We start from the raw sequence: 27,019 nt of genomic DNA, 5'->3' as shown, positions 1-27,019 counted from the left end.
ATCCAAATCATTTCAAATTTTGAGGGTAGAAAATGAAATCTGCTTATACTTACCAGAGCATGCTGCCACATTACATTGACAACAATAGCCAGCAAATTCTTTGAGGTTTCAAAGTGAGGGATATAATTTTAGAGACACCCTTAAACTAGGAGTCCACTCTGAAAAGAGCAGACATGTCGTCAAGTTAGGGATGTGTTCTTGCACTGTACACAGTTTAGAGTGGGTAAATACAAAAACACACATTCCAAAGATGCAAGGGACACGTTTTTGTCTTTGAAAGACAGGTACATACAGTATAATATAAAACACAGACATTTACATTGTTCTTCAGAAAGCAGAAAACATCTCACATGGCACTTTTATTTTTTTAAATGAAAACATATTTTGTACTATGCTTTATGGGGCACCGTTACAAATTGGTTAGCCTAGCTGCCTCAGAGCACTGGGGCTCTGGGTTCAGCTCCATACCTGGAGTGCTACAGTATCTGTGTGGAGTTTGTATGTTCTCCTCGTGTTTGTGTGGGTTTCCTCCAAGTACTACGGTGTCCTCCCACAGTCAAAAATCCTACTGGTAAGTTAACTGCCGTCTGCAAAAATTGGCCCTGGTGTGAGTGTGTGCATGTCTGTCTGTGCCCTGTGATGGACTGGTTCGATTTCGATTTTTAAGAACTTTATTTTCTTTTCACAAAAAAATACAGGACATCACAAATCAGAAAGCTTTACATTAATATACATACTTAAAACAGTATATATGATCACATCTCATTACATTTTGACACGGTAACAGTTACATAGCAACAATTTTCTTTTTTTCTGGTGCAAATCACATTCTTTACTTAAACATGATAATGTTTTTCACAGTTTCTTGAGATATTGACCTATGCTCTCTATTTCCCACAGATTTTCTGCTTCCTCCCTCCCTTCTCTCCACAGATCTCTGAGGTAATAGTTCTCTCTGGTGATGAACAGGGCCAGGCTACCTGCTGCCTTGACTGGGACCTCGATGCCTTTGAACAGCCCCATGTTCCTCACTCTCCACAGGGCGTCTTTCCCACTGTTCACCACGGCCCAGATCCTGTCAAACACGTCAGGAGGAAGTTTGACAGGAGAGATGCCGTATATGACGAAAGCAGCGGTCAGGGTAAATTGGGGCGAGAGAGCCTGCAACCAATCTTCAAACTGTGCCCAGAAGGCCTTAGCAAAAAAGCAGGACCACAGGAGATGGGTCACAGTCTCCTCCTCGCCGCAGCCCACCCTAACGAGCGAGGGCTGGGGGTGAGGCCCCTACGGTACAAGAAAGTTCGTACCGGTAAGCACTGGTGGACGACACTCCAGGCAAAATCTCTGTGAATGTTGCACAGAAACTTAGAGGATGTGTGTTTCCACACCTTCCTTGTTTGGGCTGATGTTAAAATGCCCACAAGGGTCTGCCTATTGTTCTGGGGTGCAACGAAATCTTCCAGTTTTTGGACGCTGACATCTCGGAGGGGAATATGGCCAATTGGGTGAGATCTTAGAAAACTTTTAACTGTCCCATAAATTGCAGGGCATGTGTCAGAGAGTGGGACTGGTGTCCTGTCCAGGGTGTACCCTGCCTTGCACCTGTTGCTTTGTGGGATAGGCTCCGGCACCCCCACGACCCTGAATTGGAAGAAGCAGTTAGAATATGGGTGGATGGATTACGTGTTTTTTTTAATGTGAGATAAATAAATGGGTAATCATGGTGGAACAAATGAAAAAGATTTACTGATGCAATGGACATTTTCTGCAAGCACAGTTTCCTGTCACACCAACACCGTTTTTATTGATGATGTTCTTAACAGAAGTCACCAGACAGCTAATTATTATTAATTCAGGTGGGTAGCTGCGTCAGCATGCGTAGGCTGCAAAGGAACAAGTAATAGGTTTATTCCATGCTGAAAAAAAGAAGAAAGAGAACACAACGTTTCGGCCGTGGAGCCTTCTTCAAGAAGGCTCCACGGCCGAAACGTTGTGTTCTCTTTCTTCTTTTTTTCAGCATGGAATAAACCTATTACTTGTTCCTAATTATTATTAATGATAACATGAAAAATTAAACTGTCATTATGTAAAACAGTGGTACTGTATTTACCGTATAACATTCGATTCAATGCAAGATTAAATTCTTGCATTGAATTCTAGGGTAAATCTATCAGTATTCTATCAGTCGCTGGGTGCTGTTATTCTGCAATACTGTACATACAGTACGTTTACTGCTGTGTGAAAGTGGAAGACATTTTTGCATTGTTCTACTTTCTTCAATGTTTTTGTCCTTCTTTATACAGAAAGAAACGTAATGATCTTCTGCGGAAAGATAACAGTCAGTCCTTATACAGATTTGTATTTTGCCGTACAAAAAGGAGCCCTTTAGCTTCACGGAGACGTAGAGTGGAATATATGTTGTTAACCACCAGGAACACCTGACAGCAGACCAATTAGATATTATTGGCACGTGTGATGGATTAGCTGCTACAGCACTTCATAGAGACCGCTCACGTATAGTTTACCTTGTAGTGAGTAGTTGTGACCTCGCTTCTGAAGATTCTGGTCAATGTGAATTAAAATTTGCGAACTGAAAGGGCTTCCTTTAACACCAGACTCAGCTGCATCACTTAGACCAGTTGTCATGTTTGTAGCAAACACTAGCGGAGGCTTTAGGGAAATCGCTGAAGATCAGGACGTGCATGTTTTGTAAATCCTGAATGGTGTCTAAAATGTCTAAGACTTTTGCACTGCAGTGCCCATATAGAAAAATAATCAAGAGTGCAAAAAGGCAGACATTTTCAGTGAGTCATACTAAAAGCCACACCCCTGCTGCTGCCTTAAGCACACCGCTGATAAACATCGGGAAGGTTCATACTGTACATACATCAAGGTCTGCAACAGTTAAGCGCAGTCTGGATTCAAAACCTGGAGCTGTCATCTTACTTGTGCCATTCCAGGCTTATCCCACCGTCTTATTGGTTGCCCGGGGAGTTAATATTTGCATGGTCCCTCCTTCCCGCCTGTGTAAGTCGCTTTGCAGTGTGGTGATGCAGTTTAGTGCTCAGTGCGAGCGCAGCTGAGGCGCACGAAGTTGGGAGTGAGGAAACAGTTGATGCCATATTTTTTCCGACCAGAGCAACAAGAAAACAAAAAACAACTGCAGTGCATACCCTACCTTTCCACCAGAGCAGGTAACTGCACTTTCCGGTACCAAAGCGGAGTCCTGTTCTCTTTACGCCGTGGACAAGTGAGCAGAAAGCGGCTCTCACTTGGGGAGGTGGTGGGAAGGTTTAGAGCCATTTATTTTAGAAGGCACGCGTGCAGCATGAGGCGCAGTTATGGCCAGAAGGGGTAACACAGTTGTGAGGACCCTGGAGGATTTAACCCTTGATTCAGGTTATGGTGGAGCTGCGGACTCCTTCAGGTCGTCCAGCTTGTCCTTGTGCTGCTCAGACACGCACCTACCTTATGCACATGGAGGAAACTGTTGGCATCTAACCGACTCCATGCACAGTCGCCACAACAGCTTAGATACTGTCAACACCGTCCTGGCTGAAGACACCGAGATCCTGGAGTGCTCCGGCCAGTGTGCTAAGTTGCCCGAACTGGAGGATGTACCCTGGAGCATCGTGGAGGTGGAAAATGCCCTGAAGAAGGAGGAAGAGGTGAACGCGGGGCAGCTGTCGAAGGAGATTCTGGCGAAGCTGTCCTCCTTGGTGAGCAGGGCACTTGTGAGGATCGCCAAGGAAGCCCAGCGGCTCAGCTTGCGCTACGCCAAATGCACCAAGTACGAAATCCAAAGCGCCATCAAGGTAGTGCTGTCCTGGACCCTGTCGGTCAACTGCATCACGGCGGCGCTCAGCGCCCTGTCGCTCTACAACATGAGCACGGGCGACAAGTTCAGCCGGGGCAAGTCGGCCCGATGCGGGCTGATCTTCTCGGTCGGGAAGTTTTTCAGGTGGATGGTGGACAGCCGGGTGGCCGTGAGGATCCACGAGCATGCGGCCATCTACCTGGCCGCCTGCACGGAGAGCCTGTTCCGAGAGGTTTACACCCGAGTGGCGCACAGCGCACACGTCGAGAAGGAGAACGGGGTCCCGAAGTTGACTGTGGACTCCCTGGAGCAAGCTGTCAACAACGACTCGGAGATCTGGGGGCTCCTGCAGCCGTATCAGCACCTGATCTGTGGCAAGAACGCCAGCGGTAAGTCGCGCCCGCTACTGCAGCTGCGGCCAACAGTTGCGCCAAGTTTGCTTGCCGTAATTGTTTTCCATTGCGTACATTTTCAAGCGTTTGCTACTTGTAACTAACTGTATACAGTATGTACAGTCTCCCTCTAATGTATCAACGTGAATACGAGGTTCCTGTACTGTAAGCGGTCTTTTTACTGGCTGGAGCTTTGGGGCCATGCAGTAGGAGATCCGTTTAATTGCTGGTTTACGAAATGAATTACCTCAGTTCAGGAGAAAATAACAGTGCGGTGAACATCGGTACGCGTTTACTGGTTACAGCATGTCGATTTTTTTCTCCCAGTATGGGATAGCCTACTGTACGTCAGAACTGAAAATACGCTGTGTTTATTTCAAGGGAGAGACCAGAGGAATTCAATCATCAGTCTGTGTTTGTTTTTCATTTTCAATTCTCGAGAGATGCTAATGTATCACTATTTTAAAGGGTTTTTACATGATAGCGCCAAATGTTTCGAGAAAAAGAAGAAGAAATAACAGAAGGTTACACCCAGAGGAAAATAAATAAATATATATTGTGCTAAGTGCAATCCTGAAATAATGATAAAAACGTGCCTTAAGGAAAAAAAAGTATATCACAGATTTAAATAGCACTCTGGTTATACATCAGAGGGCAACAAAGGATGCTTAGAAAAACACTGCATGTGTGGGTGAGGTATCAGGAGTGAAGAAATGGACACGTTGCACCAAAAGACAGAAGGAAAAGATTTTAGCATTAGATCAGAAAAAACAGGGGTTTAACACAATTCAGCCCGTGTTCCATCAAGGATAAGGAAAATGATGGATGAAGATAACACTAACCGGGCTGGTGTTTGCAGAGGTGGAAAAACTTTTCTTAGAAGTCTTCTGCTGAGGTTGGGATCATGATTCAATTTTATTTCGTTGGTGGAAACCAGGTGAGCGTTCGGCTGTGAATTACAAAGATAGAGCTTTGCTTTTGAAAATGGCAAAACCTTCTTGTAGCGCAAAGACAATGCATTATAGGCAACACTTGAAAATGATTTTTCTAATTGCTTTCATTCCTCTAAATCATTTGTACACCAAGACTGCTCTGTGTCCAGATGAACTGATCCTTACACTGTAAAATCAAACATATCTTATTTAACACTATATATAAGTTACTACAAGATTATACAGTGTATACTGTAAATACTGTATAACATACATAACAGGAAAATTGTTTAAGTTCCATTTGAGTATTCGATACTACGACATTCATGTAAATGCATTTATGTTATATACCTACAGTAAATTGAATCATTTATGTATTTTGTGTTAAACTACTGTACCCATGTGTAATCATTGCCTGGTTTTGGAGGGTATAGTAATTGCTAAAATTGTTGTTGTGCACATTAGCTACAGACAAGGATCAAAGCTAGATGTTTCCTTTCTGTTGATGTTTATTTGCTTCTTGAGGAAATAAACTGTCCACTTCACATCAATTAATATCCAGGCCCCACTGCCACTGTGATAAAGCAGGCAGCTGCAGAATGACATTTCATTTTTCTCCGTTGTGTTCACTAATGTGATGTGGTCCATGTGCCGCCTGTGTGTGCCATTTCTTAGAATTTCCCCTCATCCAATTTCAGTCTGGAGGGCCATTGAGACCCCAAAAAAAGAAAAATAAATTAACTAATAATTTAGTTTATTTTTTATAATAAAAATAAAATAAAGCTGTTTTTGTGAACATCAGCCTTGGATGAGTTTCTCTTGGAGGAATCATTATTGCTCAGGGTTTGTAGGAGACATTTGTTTCATAACACTTGCAGATGTCACTGGTACTGTTTAACCTTCCTGTAGGTCTGTTGTGAATCCTTTTATTCTGTTGGCTGATGGCTGTGTGTCTTTGTTATAAAATAAGCACAAGGCTCTTGTCCAATAGAGCTGCTGTAGTGCTTCACATGATATAAAACACATGGCACTGACAGTTTTCAGTCTTGTCTGTGAAAAGCTCAATTCTGCCATGTACGGTACATGGTTATGTGGGGGCAGTCACATTATCTGTGGATATTTTGCAGGGAAGACTACCATACATTAGTGTGTCCTTCTATACTGTAATGAGCATGAGAGCAAATACTGTAGGTAACTGCAGAATTAATTATTAATATGGAAAATCTAGTAGCAGTGTTTTTGTTTTCAGATGGATTTGCTTTGGACTTGCGTGTGTATTAGTAAGGATCTCAATTTATAAAGCCTAAAATGACTGAAAAAATCAAACATATATCGATCACAGATAATGCTCAGCTCACATAGGCATTTGCAGTAAATGAAGTTACTGAAACAAAACGCAGCACCTTTCTTCCACGTTTGCCCCTTCTTGTGTCCACAATCATAGATGAGGAAATCATCATCCTAAACTGGTTTATGCACGCAAATCACCCCTTTTTCTGTGCTCATGTTTACAGCATGCTGAATAGAAGAAAATCAGCTTTTCAACAAGTAATTTAGGAGCTCAGCCAGCCACTGGAATAAAGATACTGTACTTCTGGATTCAAATCCAGCTCATGACCCCAGTGCAGAAATGAGTTTTGTGCTCCTTCCTTTCTCCTGGGGAACATTTGTCATCATGGGAAAAAGCCTGGAACTGGCACAACCCCAGAATCTAATGGCAAGTTTATTGGGGTTTTAGGACCTACAGTAAATTGAAATTCTCTCATTACCATTTACTTGTGCTCTGAACAGTCCAAGTTCTCCAATGTGCCATAAGTGACAAATCACCCAGAATGGCTCAATTTCATGATCATTAATGAGGATCAATAACTTAAGGTCATGCAAAGGACGAGGGCTATGGAAGACAAGACTTGTCTTATATTCAATTCAGTTGAATTCAGAATATTTTGTTTGTCCCCAAGGGGGACAATGTAAGCAGCAAACAGTGCAAAGTACCATGGTATGACCAAGAAAATAAAAAATAATAAATAAATAAAAATCCATAATCCACATGGACATAAGTCCATAATCATTTTATGGATAGAAGGTCCATAAAATGATTATGAATGTACAGTAACAGAGTGTACTGTATGTGTACTGTAAGGACTCTGTACTGTACTACAAGATCTAGTAGTTCAATAGTTCATTACCAATTTAAGAAAGTATTAAAGTGTACATTTTTAGAGGGAGCTCTATCCAATAGAGATCGTATTGATAAAAGCTTTTTATACTCATTGTTTACAGGTCTGATGGCATCTTATTTTGTTGCTAATAAAATGTCCATTGTGTCTGGTGAAAGGCAAGCCCTGAAAACAGTAATGCCCAGTGATAACATGCATCTGGATATTTGCTTTCAAGCTGTTCAGCACAATTTCTGTACTGTTAAACTGTTTATTCCCATTAATAATAAGTAGGGCTAAACCTTCACAGAAGGCAAAAAACGTGATGGATCTATAGACCTTTTTTAGTGGAATACAAGAGCACTTAACTCTGCCCCTTAGAATAATAAACACAGAAAAATGGATGAAATAATTTAGCTCTCAATTCTGTATTATATTCCAATAGTACTGCATCTGGATTGCATTAAATTTGTTAGGCCCAGGTCCTATTCCTTAAACGAGACACTATCTTCACAATTGGATTTTCAATTTTGATGGGAACAGAAGAGAAAATGTCTGGCAAGACTGGCATACAAAGTTTTTAAATACATTTTGTATTTTCCTGACTATTTAAATTGAGACGTTCCATCTTTTTATTGCTAAACTGTACAGTATTTACAGTATAGATCTGTCGAATACACAAGTATATTGGTATGGATATATAGTACAGTATAATCAAAATTGTGTCTTTATTCTTCCTCTGTAATTTTCTACATGTTCTACACTGTCTTCTACTGAGGATGACATTTTTATGGGCCATCATGTAAGATTATATCAAAAGCAATGCAGGGATGCCCTCTTCTTTCCTGGGTGTCACAGTCTAGCATGTCATTTCAGTAAGCCCAGTGTTTCGCTGTTTCAGTTCTCTATCCTGTGAATTCCTGAATACAGATGTAATGACATACCTGATGAGTGATTAATACTGGCAAATTAAGTGGTTATTTGGAAAGGAAGAAATTAACACTTGTTAAATGCTGAGACCATAAATGCCTGTCAGATATAAATGAGTTTAATCAGACCAATTGCACAGTACATTTGAAGCCAGTTTCCTGAACCCAGGAGTTTACCATACCTACTGTACCTCTTAGGAAATTGTGGTGAACATACAGTGAAGTAATCCATATCCTGCAAAACAAACTAATGGCATTTCAGCTGCTTTATTGCTCTTGCAGATGTGTTAGAATATTGCAGTTTAAAATTCAATGCCCACATTTTTATATTTAAAATAATGTAACTCAGTATTTTTTTTGCTCTGAGCACATGAGGGGGCATGCTAAGAACTGTGGCACTGTACTTAAATTCTTCTATCCTTGATCTTGCTTTTAGGCTTCACAGAGAATAAATTCCTTTGTGCCATGCTGCACAGATTTGTATCGATGTGCGTGATGTGTTTTCATCCTAATGATGGATATACTGTACTGTACTGTGCAACTGGTGCTGCATTCCTCACAATATTCAAATGGAAAAACAGTGGAAAGGAAGAGTTACTTCTTGAAATAAAACAGGAAGAAGAATTTTCAGCAGCAAAAATATCCCAGATCTCTTGGGGCGTTATGGAACCTCTTTATGCCAAAGCTAATCAACTTGTGTACAAAAAGTCAATGCATGCAAAAAACCCTAGGAGAAAAAATATTTGGACTCTTAGCAGCCTTATCTCCCTTTATTGTGCTCTTTTATTGTAGTGATGAGAAGAAAGTTGGGTTTTCTTTCAGGATTAGCAGTCTAAATTTTTTTTTTTGAATATTTATCTTTCTTGTTATTATTCTAAATATTTCAAACAAAAGGGTTTCATACACTCTCAGAATAACTGCTTCCTTAAGAAAGCAAAAACAGCATTTGAACAGAAGGGGCCATGATTGTAAAACATACAGCAATATAATAATATTAATAATTGCTTACACTTATATAGCATTTTTCTTGACACTCCACTCAAAGCGCTTTACAGGTAATGGGGATCCCCTCCACCACCACCAGTATGCAGCCCCACCTGGATGATTAATGCGCCATAATGCACTAGTACGCTCCCCACACACCAGCTCTCAGTGTCGAGGAGAACAGAGTGATAAAGCCAGTTCAGAGATGGGGATTATTAATAGGCCATGATTGGTAAGGGCCAATGGAAAGTTTGTCCAGGGTGCCAGGGTAACACTCCTACTCTTTTCAAGAAGCACCCTGGGATTTTTAATGACCACAGTGAGTCATCCAAACATTGCCCTTTTACAGTATAGGGTCCCTGTCACTATACTGGGGCATTAGGACCCACATAGACCGCAGGGTGAGCACCTCCTACTGGCCCCACTAACATCTCCTTCAGCAGCAACCTTAGTTTTTCCCAGGAGGTCTCCCATACCAGGAGCTTGGTGTGACCAAGCTCACACCTGCTGACCTTCAGTGGGCTGCCAGCTGTGAGCTGCAAGGTGATATGGCTGCTGATAATATGATGTTGTATCTTCAAAATCATATGGCATTACATCACCGGTTTTACAGCAGCAGGTTAACCTACCAGCATGTGTTTGGACTGTTGGAGGAGACTAGGGCATTCAGAGGAACTCCACGCAAACAGGAGGAGAAGCAGCTTTATAACCCTGCAACTCACCAGTGGCTACCCACAGAAGCTCAGCAGGAGTGAGCCTGGCCAGTACCTGGATGGGAGACCTCCTGGGAAAGCTAAGGCGGCTGCTGGAAGAGGCATCAGTGGGACCTGTAGGGGCTATTCACCCTGCGGTCCATGCGGACCCTAGTACAGTCTCCATTGCCTGTAAAGCACTTTCAGTGGAGTGTCCAGAAAAGGACTATATAAGTTTGAGGATTTTTTATTATTAATAACTTTTATTAAATATTAAATTTTATTGTGTTTCTTGAAAATCTCAGAGGTTGTAATGTTAGAAACCTTGGTTGATGCTTAGAAGTGTCTTTTCTATGCTATGCTTCTCTCTAATTCAGTTACATTATCTCACGTGACTGTCTGGGTTACACCAGGATTGACATCCCAGGAGTCCATGGTCATACTGAGGCATTGGTTTGGATATTTGATAGGGAATAGCGCCACCTACTGGTCCCCTAGCTCCACTTGCAGCCACAACCTAGTTTTCCTTGGAGTTATCCCATCCAATGGCTGATCTGACTGAACCACAATACAAGCTGGTATCATTGCCATGCTTCTGGTTAAATTAGCAAAGTCTATTTTGGAAAGAGAAGAGCTAAATGGGTCTATTTTATTAAAGATTTCTGCATAGAATATCATTGGTGAGATTGCTGTCACACCTCAATCTTTTGAAACTCACACACTAATGGCTGCCTTTCTTTATGACATTTCTTACACTGGTATAGATAAGAGTACTGATACGGTATATAAGCAAGTGTATACATTATACTGGTAAACTATCTTATACTGCTAAACTAATGTATAATCATACTGTATCAGTTGATTTTCTTATGCTTTTAATATCCAGAAATATGATTTTTTAAATTTACCAATATGGCTTGCTTTAGTGAGCAACAGGTTCTCAGCTAAGAAGGAAAATTCATTAAGGTTTGTGTATGTACCGTAAGAACACAGATTTGCAAAGTGGAAAGTATTTTTTTACTTTTTAGATTTGGTTCGTACAATTGTACCAAAAAGTGTAATATGTGACACACTTATAAATAACGTTATGCATTTTTCTTTAAATATATCTCATAATGTGTAAGTTGTATCGATGTTTGTAAACATTTGCTCTGTCACTCTAGTCAGTGCACTTGTTTTAAAAGATCGGTAACTTAGCGCTTTGGTTTAAGGTGTTATGCTGTTAAAAATACTGAGGGTGGTTGTCAGCAGTAACTCTAGTATTACTGCTTTATAGGCACCATAGGATCTTCTACAATATGACATAAGTCATTAATCTTACTTATTACTGTACTTACTGGCACTATTAGTATGAGACATAACAGGATATAATCTGTTTTTTCGTTTTTCAGTTTCTCAACCAGATTGAGATTTTTCTTGTGATGTTGGAGAGTGTGGTGCTACTTCTCCTTTGATTTACACCATAGGAAATTGTATGCTCACCAGATAAAAGCTGAAGGTAAAAACATGCTTTCTGTTTTCAATTTAGGAACATTTCCCAGAGACAGTAATAGAATGCAAAACACTCTTGGAGAAATTATACTATAAAACTCTAAAAAGCAGAGTGGGATGGTTATTTTATTGTAGTTTACCCAGAAAAGCACAGACTATATTAAACCACCCACCAGGTGAGACAGATCTACACTCTTTAGCTACAGAGTTCAGTTTCTAATTGACCAATCTGGACATTGTGGCTGTTCACTGCAGGAAGCCACAAATGATTAAAAGAGATTTAGATTTATGGAGCGAGACCTTTCTGATGTGCCAAGCCCTGTCATGAAATAGTTTTCTCTCTTCTTTTGCTTGGTCAGGGGCGGTGCAGTTACTGTACTTTGTCCTTGAAAATGTTTGTATATATACCGTATGTAAAAGCAGATGACACCTGGCTGGACAGAGGTAGTGGTCCGTATGCTGTCCATCAGAATGGTCATAAATATGAGAAGACCATCACGCAAGGTTTTAGTCACAATTTGATTCAGGAGCAGTCACAAAACCAGCACTGGTCATACTGGGAACTACCCCCTCAGAAAGATATGAGATTGAGTCACCATTCTGATTTCATTTGCAAGGCTTTGGGTAGTGAGAGGGAACCAGAAAACATGAGCTAAAATAGGCAGAACATGCATACTCCACTCAGACAGGTGTCTAAAGCTGAACCTAACCCATCCTAAATTCCAGCCATGCCACACCTTTTTCTCTCATCGGGAGTACAAACACAAGATGGACAGGAGGAGAATTCTGGATGCTTAGGTTCTGAATGGTTTGGATAATCGGACATATTTTCTCCCATTTAGTTTTTTAGGTAATCATATTTGTAGTGTCGAGTATCATGTTTCACATAGTTTTGCCTAAGCGTTTTGTCACTCTTTATGTTTATATATTGCCCAATTTAGTGTGGTCCAGATTTTCCATTTCATCTGGATTGTTTTAACAAACAGCTTTCTTGATTACAAAGTGTTCTTGTTTATCTACTGCACTGTTTGTATTGGGTAAGAATCTCATGGGAAGAATATAAAATCTTTATATATACAGTCTGTGTTCAGTTGTTTCATTACTGCTTGCCAGAAGAAGAGTAGAATAATAAACATATCATCATAATTAACTGCTAGATTAAGGAATAACAATACTAAAGAATCTTGCCTTGAATTTTCTTGTCTTTGCCATGTGTATTTTATTTATCTTGGAAAAACAGAAAAAAAACTTCAAAACTGGGAGAAAGCATTCACAATTTATCTTGTCAAGACAGACTCCACATGTTCAAAGACCAGAGATCGAGTCAGTTCTATCAAGGTGAAATTTATTACTGTGACAGCATTTGATTGTTTTCCAGGATTTCATCATCACATTGGAAGGTGGCTGAAGTCTAATGAATTGCCAAACAATAGGGCAGCTGTAGTATTATCTCTGCATCTGTCTGACAATATGCTTACTGGGTGTTGATACATTTTGTAAGAACATTATTTTCCACTTATGTAATCAACCATATTAATCAATGCCTACCACAGTGGTATGGTAGTTTGTTCTAACATTACCATTATAACAGCCTTTAGCCCTGCAGGGCAAGTGCTTATTGTGAACTATCCCATAGTCCAGTTTTAATGTGATCGTGTATTCCTTTGATATACTAATTCATAATACTACGGTATACACAACTGCAGACAATGCACTTGTTTCCATTCCTTTATACTGTACATGATGATAATCTGGTGCATTTAAGAGAAACTATAATGTGAGCTGTATAATTGGATAAAAGCTACAGATTTTGTATTTCAACCATAAACTCTTTGTTACTATCTGTTGCTGTCTCATAAGTCTGTTGATTGGTCTTATTTAATGCCTGGTACAGAGACTTTTCTAAGGTTTTTTTGGTGACATTTGAAGTTTAAGATGATACTTCGGTGAAATTTGTTTGCATTTTTTCTGTTTCTTCTTCGATAAGTCCCACAGGTACAGTACATTCTGTATTAGTCTTTGATGAAAAACTATACTATTACCCTAACATTCACAAACCTGTCAGTGATTGTCAGTGGACTTTTTAAGGCTCTGATATCTCTCACCACCAGCAGGTAGCAATCCAGATGTCAGTTTTGCCAGAATGGCAAATCAGCTCACAATTATTATTTTAAATTATGCCTGAAGTGGCTCATAAATGAGGCACTTTTTCCTGAAACACCTAATTCTGCTGCTTTATTTGCTATAGCAGAGTTCACTGACCTTGTACAAAAACACAACCAACCTAGAACAAAGATGTTACATTTTATGTCTGAAATTACGTGCATCAACAGACCTGTAAAAATTCAGAAGACTGAAAAAGGAAATGTTAGGCGTCTCAAATGGCAGCAAAATCCCTAGTTCTGAAATGCTTAAACACAAGATTCGGTTTGACTCAGTGCAAAAACATTACGTAGCAAAGTCCTTCTCCAGAAAGCAAAATAAACAGATGTGTTTAAACACTAATGTGTGCCATATGCTGAGGCTAGGCCAAGTTAATGGGAAACCTCCATTCGTAAGTAGGCCCCGATTTGTGCATCACCGAATGTGACACGGCCACATTCAAGGGCCTACTGTGATGTGGGCTCGATATCCCTGGTGCTGCCATTAGCAATGTTTTTATCTCTCTCTGCTTCGACAGGTTTATAAAACATTTCAAAGGAAAGACATTGGATGTTGTGTGGCTTTTTGAAAATCTGGTGATGCATGGGTTACATGAAAACATGGCTTAAATTTGAATTGGTCTTTTGAGTTGGAAAATGATCTGGAGTGCGAGTTGGCTTTTTTTTTTCTTGTTTTGAAGACTGGCATCGAGGAGCAGGGCTTTCCTCGGTAATTTGTCATGTAGGCAACGGGAAAGCGTTCTGCTGACAAGCGTGTGGCAGTTGGGGCGTTTAGATTTTGATTTTGCACGACGTAGGTTGCGTATGACTGTGCCTGGGAGCTCTGAGGCTGTGGGCGCGCTTTATCTAGACTTACATCTACTTTCTCACTGGTGTCAGATTCTCAGAGAAGGAAAAGTGCTTTTGGTTTACAATTAGAACAGGAAACCATCTTCTGTGGCATAGGCAGTGTGCCCACCGTTGCCAAGGCTGGGAACATTTTTCCATTTTCAAACGCACTTGGTAAATGAATGGAGTAACCTGAACCCAATGCCTGGGGTGTTTCCTTAAAATTGTTCTTAAACATGTCCCAGCTTAGCCAGCTGAGCGTCATTCTTGTTTTCTCCAAGTGCTTTCACTTCTCACAGCTGCTTGGCTGCCTGCTGCGCCGTAATTACGGAGAGTGATGATACCCAGAGAAAAATTCAGCAGGCGCATCACTGCTGGAAGTTAGTTGGCTGTCGGAACAGTTTAACATTCAGAGCCCGACTCACCAGCTCGGTGACAGATGACATCATTAAACGGCACCATTTTAGAAATGTCAGAGGGAAATAGAAATCCCTTTTTTGGTGGCTGCCCGGAATAAATAATCATTTCAAAGTTTGCTGCATAAGACACGTACAATGAAGGAGAAGAAATAGCTGCACTGCTCCATTGAAGAAATTAGCCAGAGAGGTGAATCTATGAGGAAGTGGGCTGTTGATACAGTATATTGTACTGTGTCAACCATATGGTGAATAATTATGAACCACTTTACCACACAATCACAGTGTGGTTAGGATTCACTGCAAAATATCATGTCTATCATACTGCTTCTGGCATTGTTGTGGGAAAATGTTACTATGTTACTGGTAGTAAAACCTGTGTTGGTTGCTACAGCATTTGCGGTGTTTGGCATTGCTTGTGGCATTGAGCCTTTGATAGGCCTCACAGGAGGGCTTGACTTGACAATACCTTTCCTGGATGGATGGATCACTGGGTCACAGTGCTTACTCTGTCCATTGCACTTTCACCAGTCACCTGTCTGAAACAAAGAATGACAGCTTTATATTTATATTACTGAAGGGACATTGGGTTATTTTTTTAATTGTAAATGAGACAACCATTCATTCATCAATCCAGGGTCCAAACGGGGGTGCCATTCCAGCAAGCAGCGGGCACAAGGTTGCACAATACACCCTAGGTGGGATGCCAGTCCATTGCAGGGCACGCATACTGACACAGACATGCACACTCTCACACCAGGGCCAATGTTCCTAGTGCCAGTTTAACCTACCAGTATTCTTTGGACATTGGGAGGAAGTTGGAGCACCCAGAGGAAGCTGCACCACCATGCTGTCTTTGTAAACGAAGTCTGTTGCTTTCTGTTGAGTCATATGTGGTACCTGAAAGAAATCCTTGGGTTTTACAGAGACACAAGCACTAGGGTGATTATTATGATGCACTTATTGTATAGGTGATGTCAGGAGAATCTGCAGTCTTTCCCAGGTGGAATACCTGATAGTCTCATTAATAGAAGCCCTGCTAAAGAAGATATTCATGGAAGGATTTTTATATAAAGCACAAGCATTTAAATGAGTGAAGTGTGTATTTTTTAATTTTTTAAATGTGACTGAAACAAATAGGCCGATGAAATGAAACTGTTCATGGGCACTAACTTTTTTTTCCGCAAACAACGTGTTTCTCTGTCTTTCCTTTTTTCTGTCTTTTCGACAAATTTTATAACCCAGCTGTTACCATTTCAAGTAGAGGCATTTTTTTATCGTTCTGTTTTATTCTGCATTAGTTGTTCTTGTTATTTTTTGACCAAACAGTTCCATTATCAGGATCAAAACAAAGCTCTGAAAATGTCCGTGTCAATTGAAATCCATGTTTTTACAGTTTTAAGATAAAATATTGTAAGCCATTTGCACAGCAGTTATACTATAAGAGGTGTTTGTCTGATGACTCACTCAAAACCTTTAAAGGTCACCCAACCTGACATATGAAGGTAATTGCCAATCCACAGTGCATAATATGAATGTTATACTGTAAACTGTAGAGTACAGTAACAAAGAATAATGCCACAATCAACGTGATAGACATGTTTGTGGATATATGTATTCAGTAACGCACAATTCTTAAATCAGGGTTAATACCTGTTGTCTTGTTAAGACAGGCATGTTTTACTTGTTATAAGCTCAAACAGCTTTATTTGAGTTTTTCTTTTTAATGCGGCATTGCTAAAAGTCCCTTTTATCTTTCAGTTCCATTGCAACACGAATATTACCTTTTGAAAGTAGAGGTTATACAGCATTAATCTGAACCCTACACACCCACAACAAGAAAAAAGCCTTTTCAACTCTGAGAATAAAGTGGTACACTTTAAAAATCCTCCCTGTAAAGCATGTACTTGTGTGAATTTCCCGTTTGTCCTCCTAATGTCATTGGTGCTCACAGCTCGGAATTATATCAGATTTTCTCTTGACCCCTGACGTGTGTGATTCAGGGCAGCATTTCGCTTTTTTTCTTTGTGGGCAGATGTTCATTTTCTCTTGGATTTCTCTTGGGTGTCTGGAGAATTAATCAGTCAAAAAGGACGTTTCTAAAACCCTCGTCACAGCAAGCAGGTGTATTATTCTCCCCAGCTACAGTATGTTGACAGTCTTTTGGAACATAATTTTTAGCTCTTGATAGCAGATGTCATTGCAAAAAAGTAAGTGTTTATAATAATGTGTTAACTTCATAATAATATATTATAATATATTTATTATAATTGTTTAAATAAAATCATGCCAAGAATTAAGACTATTTCAACCCAAACTTGTACTTATATTTAAAACATCTATCAGATATTAGGCTATATCAGTATATACAGTATATGAACAAGAGGGATGCATGAATAGTGTAATTGGAGCTATTTACATTTTTACTGTATATCTGTAAGCATCTCTGAAAGGTGAGTGATGTTCTCACAAAGTGAACACTTCGCAGGAAGTGGAAAGACCCATTTTCTCTGTGGCAGGCACGCACTCGATGGAGGATGGAGAATTCTACAAAGACTCCCCCAACCTGCTCACCTTTGAGCCACATATCTTTAAGAGGCAGCACGGCTCTGTGCTGGAGATGGCGCGGACTGAAGCAGAGGCATGTACTGGACCTCGTTGCCCGACTGCCAGCACTGAGGAGCCCTGCCAACTAACCGTGCAGTGGTGCTTCAATAATTGCATGCTGAGTCTTAGGGAGTCTGGGTCACAGTCGGCTTATGATATGACCCAGACTTCAGTCAAGGTGCTCAGCTTGCCCCTGGGAAAGGACCTTTACTGGTTGAGCCACAATACCAGTATTTGTACCACGGTATTATTATTCATTGTGGACATTCCTTGGTTGACTTGCAATAAATTTAGAAATACTCTTGACCTCATGTGGAGAGTATTTGTTTGTATGTCATTCACAATAATTTCAGCTCCGCATAGGGGGGCATGTTAAAGGATCATAAAGGACAAATACTTATTGTGATGCGAATAAGTCTTGCCATTAGGCAGCCAATTTTTCTGTGTATTACAGAAGAGCACACATGTACGTTACTGGAGGTGAAGGAATGTCCCTCTCTGACAGGCCAGAAGAGCTGAATTTTTTCAGTCTTGAACACTGCAGACTGGAGAAGATCTGCGCCCATTATCCAGACTCTTCCAGGGAATTGAGGATTTCATCCCAGTGGACTTCTTCAGACGCAACTATGAAACAGCAGCCAGACGATCCAGGTGGACTACGGTGGAAGTGCACAGGAGGCACTTTTATACAGTTGTAGGATTGTTATATCTGGGAGTCGGTTGCTTTCAACAACTGGGCAGATGAGATTCTCCGATCAATCAGCACCTTGAGTGGCCAGGTTTGGCATAATGTTGGGGATGCTTGGCTCTAAGTACAATAAGGACCTCAAGTCCTTAGTTTTACTGGCACTTGACGATACACTGTACAGTTTATCACACATCCTTGATGCCATATTTATATACAACACTGTGGCAGCATTCTACAGTATATTGCTGTGCTTTCATTCACAAGCTGCATAGTCCACTTGGGTATCTAATGAGGCCAAATTAAATGCAACCCATGCAGCAGAAAGAAGAGAGAAAGCAATTTGCGTGCTCTAGGATGATGACAGGGTTAGAAAGTAAACCTTCATTGCCGTAACTAATGCAGAGTTCCAACGGTATATTGAAACCATGTGCTGTATCGAGAAGACTGTAGAACCTGCCACCCAGTTTATACAAGAAGCTACTGTAGCATGCCAAACCAGCACAGCAGAGTACCACACGCTGTCCAGAATGTTAATGATCACCCCACACACTGCTAAAAGACACAAGCCAGTTCATTCAATCCACCGCAGTAACACACAACAGTTATTGTATAATTACTAGAAAACCCATAGAGGACAGCTGCTGTTAATTAAAGGACCTGAATGCAATGGAAACGCCTTGGCACCCCAGTCTTATCCTGCAGTCATTTTAGTTCAGGACTCAGTTTCTGGCATATACTGTATAAAGGCGTTCTTTTAATATCATATCCAGATAGGCTCTGATCTGTGACTGGAAATATTATTCTGAGCCACAGAGGGGTTTTGACCATAAATTTAATATTGCAAATAAAAGGAGGCATTTTATGGACAGCTTTTAAGGTTTAGTTTATTTTCCTGATAATTATTTGTGTAATTTCCGGCAGATTAACACCATAACAGAAACTGGGTATTTTAGAAAACTGTAAAAACTACAGTAGATGAGGGTTTTTGTTGTTTTTGCAATATTGACCTTTTCATTCATTTCACTTCTCTAGAGAGGAAAAGTCTGGAGAAACGCAAAATAAATAAAGTATTCAAATCACTAAAGTGACATTTGCTTGATGAATCTTAGATTACTATGACAGGCATAGACTGCAGAGCTTAGCTACTTAATCAAATAATTTTGAATAATAACAATAATATACTGTAGGGTTTTGATTATATGGCACCCTTCATGATAATTCATCTCGAGGTGCTGTGCAGTAAAAGAATCACAGAAAAGAACTTGTGTGCTTGTTCATCTGCAGCCTGTGCTCTTAACATAATCAAACAAAAAAGACATATACTGTCTTTTTTTAAAAAATTCCATCCATCCATTTTCTAACCACTTCTCTGGGTACAAGGCAGGATACACCCTGGAGGGAACACCAGTCCGTTGTAGGACAGACACACAGGCATGCACACACTCATTCCGAAGGCCAGGTTTCTCGGAAGCCAGTTAATCTACCTCTGTGATTTTGCACTGTGAGAGGAAACTGAAGCACCCAGAGGAAACCCAACAGAATATGTGGAGAACATGCAAACTCCACGCAGAGAGCACCCCCATGAATAGAACCCAGTGCCCAGCACTGCGAGGCTGCAGTCCTACCCACTGTGCCACCCTCCATAAAAATTAAAACAGTTATTTCCATAATTAGAAGTATAGAGTCTGTTTTAAGACAGGATTTGAACGTGCTGACTGCCAAATACCTGATAGGGGTTGGGAGATCATCCTACAGTCTTGGAACAACAGAACAGAAAGCACAGTCTCCCATGGTCTTAGTTTGGGAGCTGAAAGAAGGCCAGTTTCTAAAGAACTTGTAGGTGTATAAGAAATAGCAGTTCACTGGTGTAATCTTGAGCCAGACTGTTGAGGTAATTTAAGGCAGAGCTGTGCAGTCCTGCTCAGTGTTTCTCATTAAAGCAGCAGATCTTGAAGAGCTGGGAGACACTGTTAGACTGGTCCATTTAAGCCAGCAATGAGCTAATTTGGATCGCTAAGTACCCAGTTGGACTGAAAACCTCCAAACTGAATGACCCTCCTGTATCAGCATTGGACTCATTCTGTCTGATTTAAGGTATTTAGTGGTGTCCTGAATTTGCTTTTAAACTGCATAGGAATGACAAGGTGGTACTGTGGTCTGCATTGGTGCCTTGCAGCACTGGGACCCTGTGTTCAATTCCTGGTGTACCATCTGTGTGGAGTTTGCATGTTCCTCCTGTGTTTGCATGGGTTTCTTCCAGGTACTCCAGTTTCTTTCCACATGGACTGGTGTCTTGTCCAGGGTGTACCCTGCCTTGCACCTGTTGCTTGCCGGGATAGGCTCTGGCTCCTCAGTGAGAAAGGAAGGCACCTACAGGTGATAGGTGCTCATGCATTTTAGTTTTGATTGAAATATAAGCGGCTTGTTTCTGAACATGCTGCAACATGTGTTCCAAACATTGTGATACACCAGCAAGCACTGTATTACAATAATCAACCCTGGAAAAAACAAAACCTTGTATCAGCTTTTCTCCATCAGACAGTGGTGCTCTCCAGATTTATACATACCCCCTTGTGAAATAGGCAACAACAACCTCAAATAGCTGAATGAGTGATGACTAGATACCATGTAACCTAAAAATAATAAATAATTTAATACTATGAAATCATTGTGGCATTGGGCAGAGCATAAAATCATATTTATTACAAATTGTTGAATTCTAGTAAAGACATTTTGGCTAGACAGCTGCTTCGTTCTGCTAAGAAGCCCAAGTACAGTTTGTCCAATTCTGAAGCCAAATTTAAAATGGTTAAATTTTTGAAAATTCATTACACAAAAAATATAAATGCCGTTGACTGACCATTTTTAGTCTCCAGACCCAGTTCAGTTGAACATTTGTGCTCCTAACTGAAGCTGTCAGTTCACTAAAAAAAAACAAAGGGGTGTGAATAAAACTGACCCTTGTGGTTTCTCAATAATTTCTCAAATATGACTTTCCCACTTTGTCATTATGACTTTTATTAAAATTTCTGTATGAAGTCTTCAGAACTTTTAAAGCAAGAAACATTATCCAATTTGAAAATCTTTCTGTGATGTGACTTTAGTTGCTCCTGTTTCATCAGGGCTGTAAATGAACTTGGAGCGTACTGTACGTACAGACCTGTGCAATATTATGAAGCTTCAAATGCCGCTTCAAAGTCTTGGATCACAAATGATACCAAGATGCGTTACCTGAGTAGTTGGACTGATTCCAGGACCATTGATAGCCAGACTAAGACTCACATTTTGCAGGGCTGATAAGAAGAGCCTGCAGCTTGAGTTTTGTCTGATTTCTTTCGTAGAAAGTTGCATGCATTTTTAACCTCATCCAAGCCGTGTGACAAGGCAGACAGTACTTCATTAATAACGTCTGGTTTGTGTGCATGTACTGTACATTTGGGATCACTCCCACAGAAATGAAAACGGACGCCATACCTACAAGGAATCTGTGGTCCAGTGGTAACGTATAGACCCCATAAAGAACTGGATCAGAAACTCAGCCCTGTGGGACAATGTAATCAACTTTGTTGAGGAGGAACAACTACTGATTTGAGCAAATTGTTTTCTGGTCCTTTAGATCAAAATTAAACCACAACAAAACAATCCTTTCAATACCATAATCCTACTCCCGTTATTTACATGTAGCTGGAACTTAAAGTGTAGCTTTGAAAGCTGATAGAGTATCTTTCATATCTGTTCAAGTGTCGCCAAGTTGAACCACATGATCAAAAGAAACTTTCTTTCCTCCACCCAACATAAGAAGAATGGGGATTTCTACGGGACTGTGCTTGCAAGGCCGGGGCTCCTGAGTGGATGGTAAAGGCAGTTTCTCAGTGTGCAGGTGGAGCTCTATGATCCAGAGATCATATGCTCAGACCCTGGTCGTGTTACAAGCCAGCGGAGACTGGAATTCCCCAGGTGGGTCAGGCGCTGGTGTAGGGTCACAATTTGTCAGGATTCTGCAAAACCGTGACCTCACAGCTTCAACAGGCTTGAGGGTAACTTCGGTCTCAGATCTGCCCCTCCTCCCATTTGCGTGTCAGAAGGTGAGTGGACATGTTGGAGAGCCCTGTCTGTGCTTTCCAAATTGGGTGGTATGTGATAAATTAATAATAACAATAGATTCAAATGTTTAAAAACAGTGGAAAATGCACATTACAAAGTTGTTGTTGTTGAAGTTCTATGCAAGATGAGCATGACAGTCATATTTTAATCAAACTCTTGATTCTTATTTTTTCTTAAGTTGCTGCATGTGAGTTTTGAAATAGCTGTCCCCCTATAAAGTCTGTATATAAGTCTGTGTGGTAGCATTTTTGCAGTTATATATGACAGTAGCTCCAGGGCCAGACTTTTAATGGTGTATATCGCAGACTGACGCCCACTGGCAAGCCAATCAGATTACAGGAAACCTTTCCATTTAGGTATAATGTCAGTTAATTGCCTGAGCTGTTTTGCTTTGCCTTATGTTTGTACTGGCATGCATTAATACTATTTGACCACTTAAATATGTTACAAAATGATCCAATTACGCTTTTCAAGTAGAACAATTATTCTTTGCTCTTGAAGCACAAACAAAATGTAAAGGCAGGGAATTCTCTTCGCTTGTGGGACAACATGGTTGATTAATGACAATAAGTGAGGCAGAGAAAACAACATTTTTCTGAAGCAGTGGCTGTTAGTTTTATTTAAGAGGTTACTCAAATGACTGTGTAACAGGCCTCATTCACATGAAAGGATGTGTTACGCCTTTAATAACAAAGGCATGGCAATAGGGTTAAGGAAAGCTGATTAGTAGTAGACTGCACTTGATAAAAATAAGAAGAGGTAACACTGTGAAATAAAAATGGTAACACTGTGAAATAAGAAGAGGTAACACTGTGATAAGTCATGCTCTTAGAATTGCAAACTTTTCCCACAGTGATGAAATGGTGGATTAATTCCGTTTTATATTTTTTCTTTTAAAATGAAATGATGCACTCTATCAGAATGACAAATTCAGGAGAGATGAGATTATAATAAAAATACGTGGTGCGATTTAAAAGAACCGACATTTACTAAGCTTTTCTACGGTAGGGATGGGAATGTTTTCTTTATAAAGCTTCTATTATGGTTGACATATAAACTGGTGCTGTCATTTTTTTATTAATTGGACATTATTTTTGCTCATGTTTGGGGAGAGTAAGTGCAAGCTTAGGTTCTCTGCTTCATTGAGAGATTTAATACTTCGTAGAAGAGCTATGATATGTACACAGAGTTCAGCTATAATGTGCCTTACGGCTGTATTTATCATAATTACTGCTTCTGGTTCTCAGCCTTTGCATTGTGATAGAGCTGCCTACCTCTTAAAGCCATAATTGACAATTGTTAACTAATTACTGTTTTGCTTTTGGTGTGCTGATGATTCAGTGTCTGTGAAATGAAACGAAACAAAGTTTGCCAGGAGGTTTCTGTTCTGAAGGAACAAAAAATTAGAATTTGTCGAGCAACGCAACAGTGAAGAGCAGAACTGGGCAATTGAGCTGATGAAGTCAAATGATTTAAGTAATACTTTCTTGACTTGGAAGAAGAGAGGTAAATATCTTAACAGATTTTGCTAGAGCCCTAAATGCAAACAATTGAATTCCTTTCTCATCAGTGACTAATCTGTGGCAGAAATTTATTCAGTGCTAATAATTCATTTTAGCTAAAAGGAATATTACATTATCCACAGTCACTGGATCAGATAAAAAGCAGTTTTAAGAAACAGAAAAAATATTTAACCTTGTCCTATATACAGTATATAAGTATATATAATATATAATATAAGTATCTAAGAGAATGCTGTATAATTTTGAGAGTTTTAGGAAGAAAAACTAAAACATAAATCTAAAAAAAGAGACTGTGGGCCTTACAGAATGGAGGACTGACATGTTAATGCTTGACTTCAGCCCTTAACTATTCCCAGTGTGAGGAGAGCAAAGCTCACTGAATGCTGATTAGAGATGACTTTCAGCAAGTAATGTAGATTACAGCACTGTGGCACAAAGGTTAGCACTAGAAAGAGGTAGATGTTTGCAAGTAAATCTTCTTTCATTTAAATTCATCATGCATAATCCTCCATAATATTGTCTGCATCTTATTCTAAACATCTCTGTTAATCACTCCATACACAATACGGTGTAGCTGTTACAGGTTTTCATCAGCTTTGTAATGAACGGTACACACCAGACATACCCTGTATACCGTATAAAAGAATACCCTGGGTATTGTTAAATTATCTTTGGCTCCTTTTCCATTTTGTGATCACTTACTAAATAATTAGTTGCTCATTCCTGATGTATTTCTTGTACAGTGTTTAACCAGTTAGTGTAAATACGAATTTCAGATTCCTACTGAAACAGCCTTTAGAGGCTGAGGAAGAGCGTTCAGATGACACAGCAGTAGTTTCAGTCTGGGTGAAATTGAGCAAGTAGAGATCTCTGTCTCTCCTTGCCAATCCCGTAAATATTGTAAAAAGCCATAAATTATTTTTCTCCATCCCTGCAGTATTCCTTGCTCTAACATAGAAAGGATATATTGGAATTGTTAGAAAAACAATTGGGACTAAAATAACTTTAAGGTGCCATTTATTTTTGTACCTTATTTTTCTTCCATGCCAACTGAGAAGACTTTTCAGCAGACTTGTGTGGCACAATACATTCCATATGACCACGCTTGCAATTTCCACTGTGTGAGCACATTTCATAATGCTATAGATTCCTAAAGACACCTAGAGAAAGTCATTTGCAAACATCATCATAGTAAGAACATAAGAAAAGTGAGAAACAGGAGGAGGCCTTCCAATTAACATGTTACTTTACTAAGAATCTCATCCAGCTGTTTCTTAAAAGAAGCCAGGGTATCCACCTCAATAATTTGTTTGCTTAACTTGTTCCATATTCCCACAACGTTTTCAGTAAAGAAGCGTCGCCGCTTCTCAGTTATAAGTCAAGGTCACAGTTTCAGCAAACTTCTTCATAAGCCTGTGTTGCGGAAAATTAAAACTGCACGTCTTTGCGTGCTTGCTGTTAAGCAGTATACCGATAGTCACCTCTCTATGCATGTGACATAAACCATAAACTGAAGAAAAAGGCAGTGCAGCTCTGCTGCTATTGTTATTGTATATGCCCTAAAGAAAAACAGACCTTTCATTCAATGATATTTTCCTTTTCTTACTTGTATATGTGCTCTCTTGTCAGGACTAAGGGAACTGTGTTTGCTTAATAGTTGCATTGTGTTTTTTTATCCATATGAGTGTATGATAACTGTAAAAGGCCCTAAATCTTATAAATGGTTTGCCAAAGTAAACATTTTAAATTACAGTAGGTTACTTCACTACTTTGAAGTAGGTACTGTTTCACAAAACAGTAAAAAAAACATAGCGCACCTTAAAGCTTGAAAATGCCAAGATCCACACATATCACAAACAAAGAGCAATAAATCGTGTATCAATGTCTTTTAAGCATATTTCCTTCAAATTATGAGCTTATAAAACTGATGTATAAACCAATAGAATGAAGACAGATAACATAACAGGATTCAATATTTTAAAACTCCGTAAAAAAACATTCAGTTCCATGCTGTACATTTTTAACTTTGTAATTGATGGTGAGTATGTTCATCATTGAAGCTGATCTCTGAGATCTGGTACAGTTTTTTAGGATTTCTAGAAACTTTGAGTCATCTATTGCAGGACCAGGAGAGCAGCTGGACTGGGGTGCAACTTATACTTGTACTTTTTTGAAAAGCACTGAAAAAAAGCCAACATACTTGTTTTGTCTTACACGTGACCTTCATGTAAGACTGCGTGGTGATGCGTTATACTGTATATCCTGATCCATTGCTGGGCTGTCATGTTAGACCCCCATCAAATGTACATTGTCTTTGACGTTAAGAAAGTAAAAGCCTTCTAGCCGATATATGAAAGCTCTGGAAAGACTGTTGCTGCACAATCTAATGAATTTGTACCAGAATCTCAATTTAAAAGCATTTCTGTCACCATTGCTAATGAAGATGAGATCTTAAGTGTATGTGTGAATAAGCTGGCAGGCTGAGACTTGTGTGGATCTGGATCTGTTACAGCATGTCATTTAGGTGCTCTTGCGTTCTTTCACAGATATACTGAGCTCCTTAATCTCCACTTACAGAGCTGTACCTGTATATCAGGGTTAAAAAGAATTGGCAGCTAATGTAATATTTTGGTTAAAAGCAAGACACTGTGTATTGAATGTTAAATCTTTTTATATATATATATCATTGATTCTTTTGGTGTAACATAGATCTTGTTTTATGTTTCTTTATGGTTTTGTGTCTCCTTTTAGTTGTTGCAGGTTTTATGTGAACAAATTCTGTTATTTTCATAGGGCAGGTAATCGTCTTTCCATTACTGTAACAGAGCTAAAGCTGAGTGAGAAAGCTCCTAATTCATTCTCATTTTTATTTCTTTAAAGCATTTCCCTGCAGCACTAAATTAGCTTAATCAGTCATATAATTAGTATCATTGATTTAGTTTCTTCTTGCAAGATGCAATTTATTGAAGATTGAACAGCCCAAGGTTTTTTTTAACCCTGCTTCTGTAGTGATCCAAAATGAAATGACTTTTTCTGCTCAGTTTGATGTTATGGAAACCTTCTTACTAACTAACTCTACAATTGTCTACTCCCAGGACCAAATTTGTCTGACAAAGCCAATTTGCAATTTGCAGCTGATGATTCAAAATATCAATAACTTATGTAAATTCATGTGTTGTGCTGCTTGTACAGTATTATTGCATCTTATTGCTGTGACAGACGTCAGTGCAGGAACGTTGATAAATACTGCACTAATGAGTGTGTTCCCATGGGCGTGTGAACTGTAAGAACCCTT

The 27,019-nt window shown here is 39.7% G+C and overlaps 1 protein-coding gene across 2 annotated transcripts in view; it reads left to right on the top strand.

Moving 5' to 3' along the window:
• Positions 1 to 2,954: 2,954 nt before the first annotated feature.
• btbd11b (BTB (POZ) domain containing 11b) overlaps positions 2,955 to 27,019 on the top strand; it is a 167,035-nt gene continuing 142,970 nt past the window's right edge. The window contains exon 1 of one of the 2 annotated variants that reach the window (XM_015352134.2): positions 2,955 to 4,206. In XM_015352134.2, coding sequence (XP_015207620.1) covers positions 3,342 to 4,206 — 865 coding nt within the window. In that variant the 5' untranslated portion in view covers positions 2,955 to 3,341. The remainder of the gene's footprint in view (positions 4,207 to 27,019) is intronic. The other variant, XM_006633151.3, reaches the window with a different exon arrangement.

Source organism: Lepisosteus oculatus, chromosome 7, assembly GCF_040954835.1.
Source record: "Lepisosteus oculatus isolate fLepOcu1 chromosome 7, fLepOcu1.hap2, whole genome shotgun sequence".
NCBI classification, from domain to species: Eukaryota; Metazoa; Chordata; class Actinopteri; order Semionotiformes; family Lepisosteidae; genus Lepisosteus; species Lepisosteus oculatus.
Note: the sequence above shows the minus strand (reverse complement) of the source record. Positions and strands in the feature narration are given on the sequence as shown.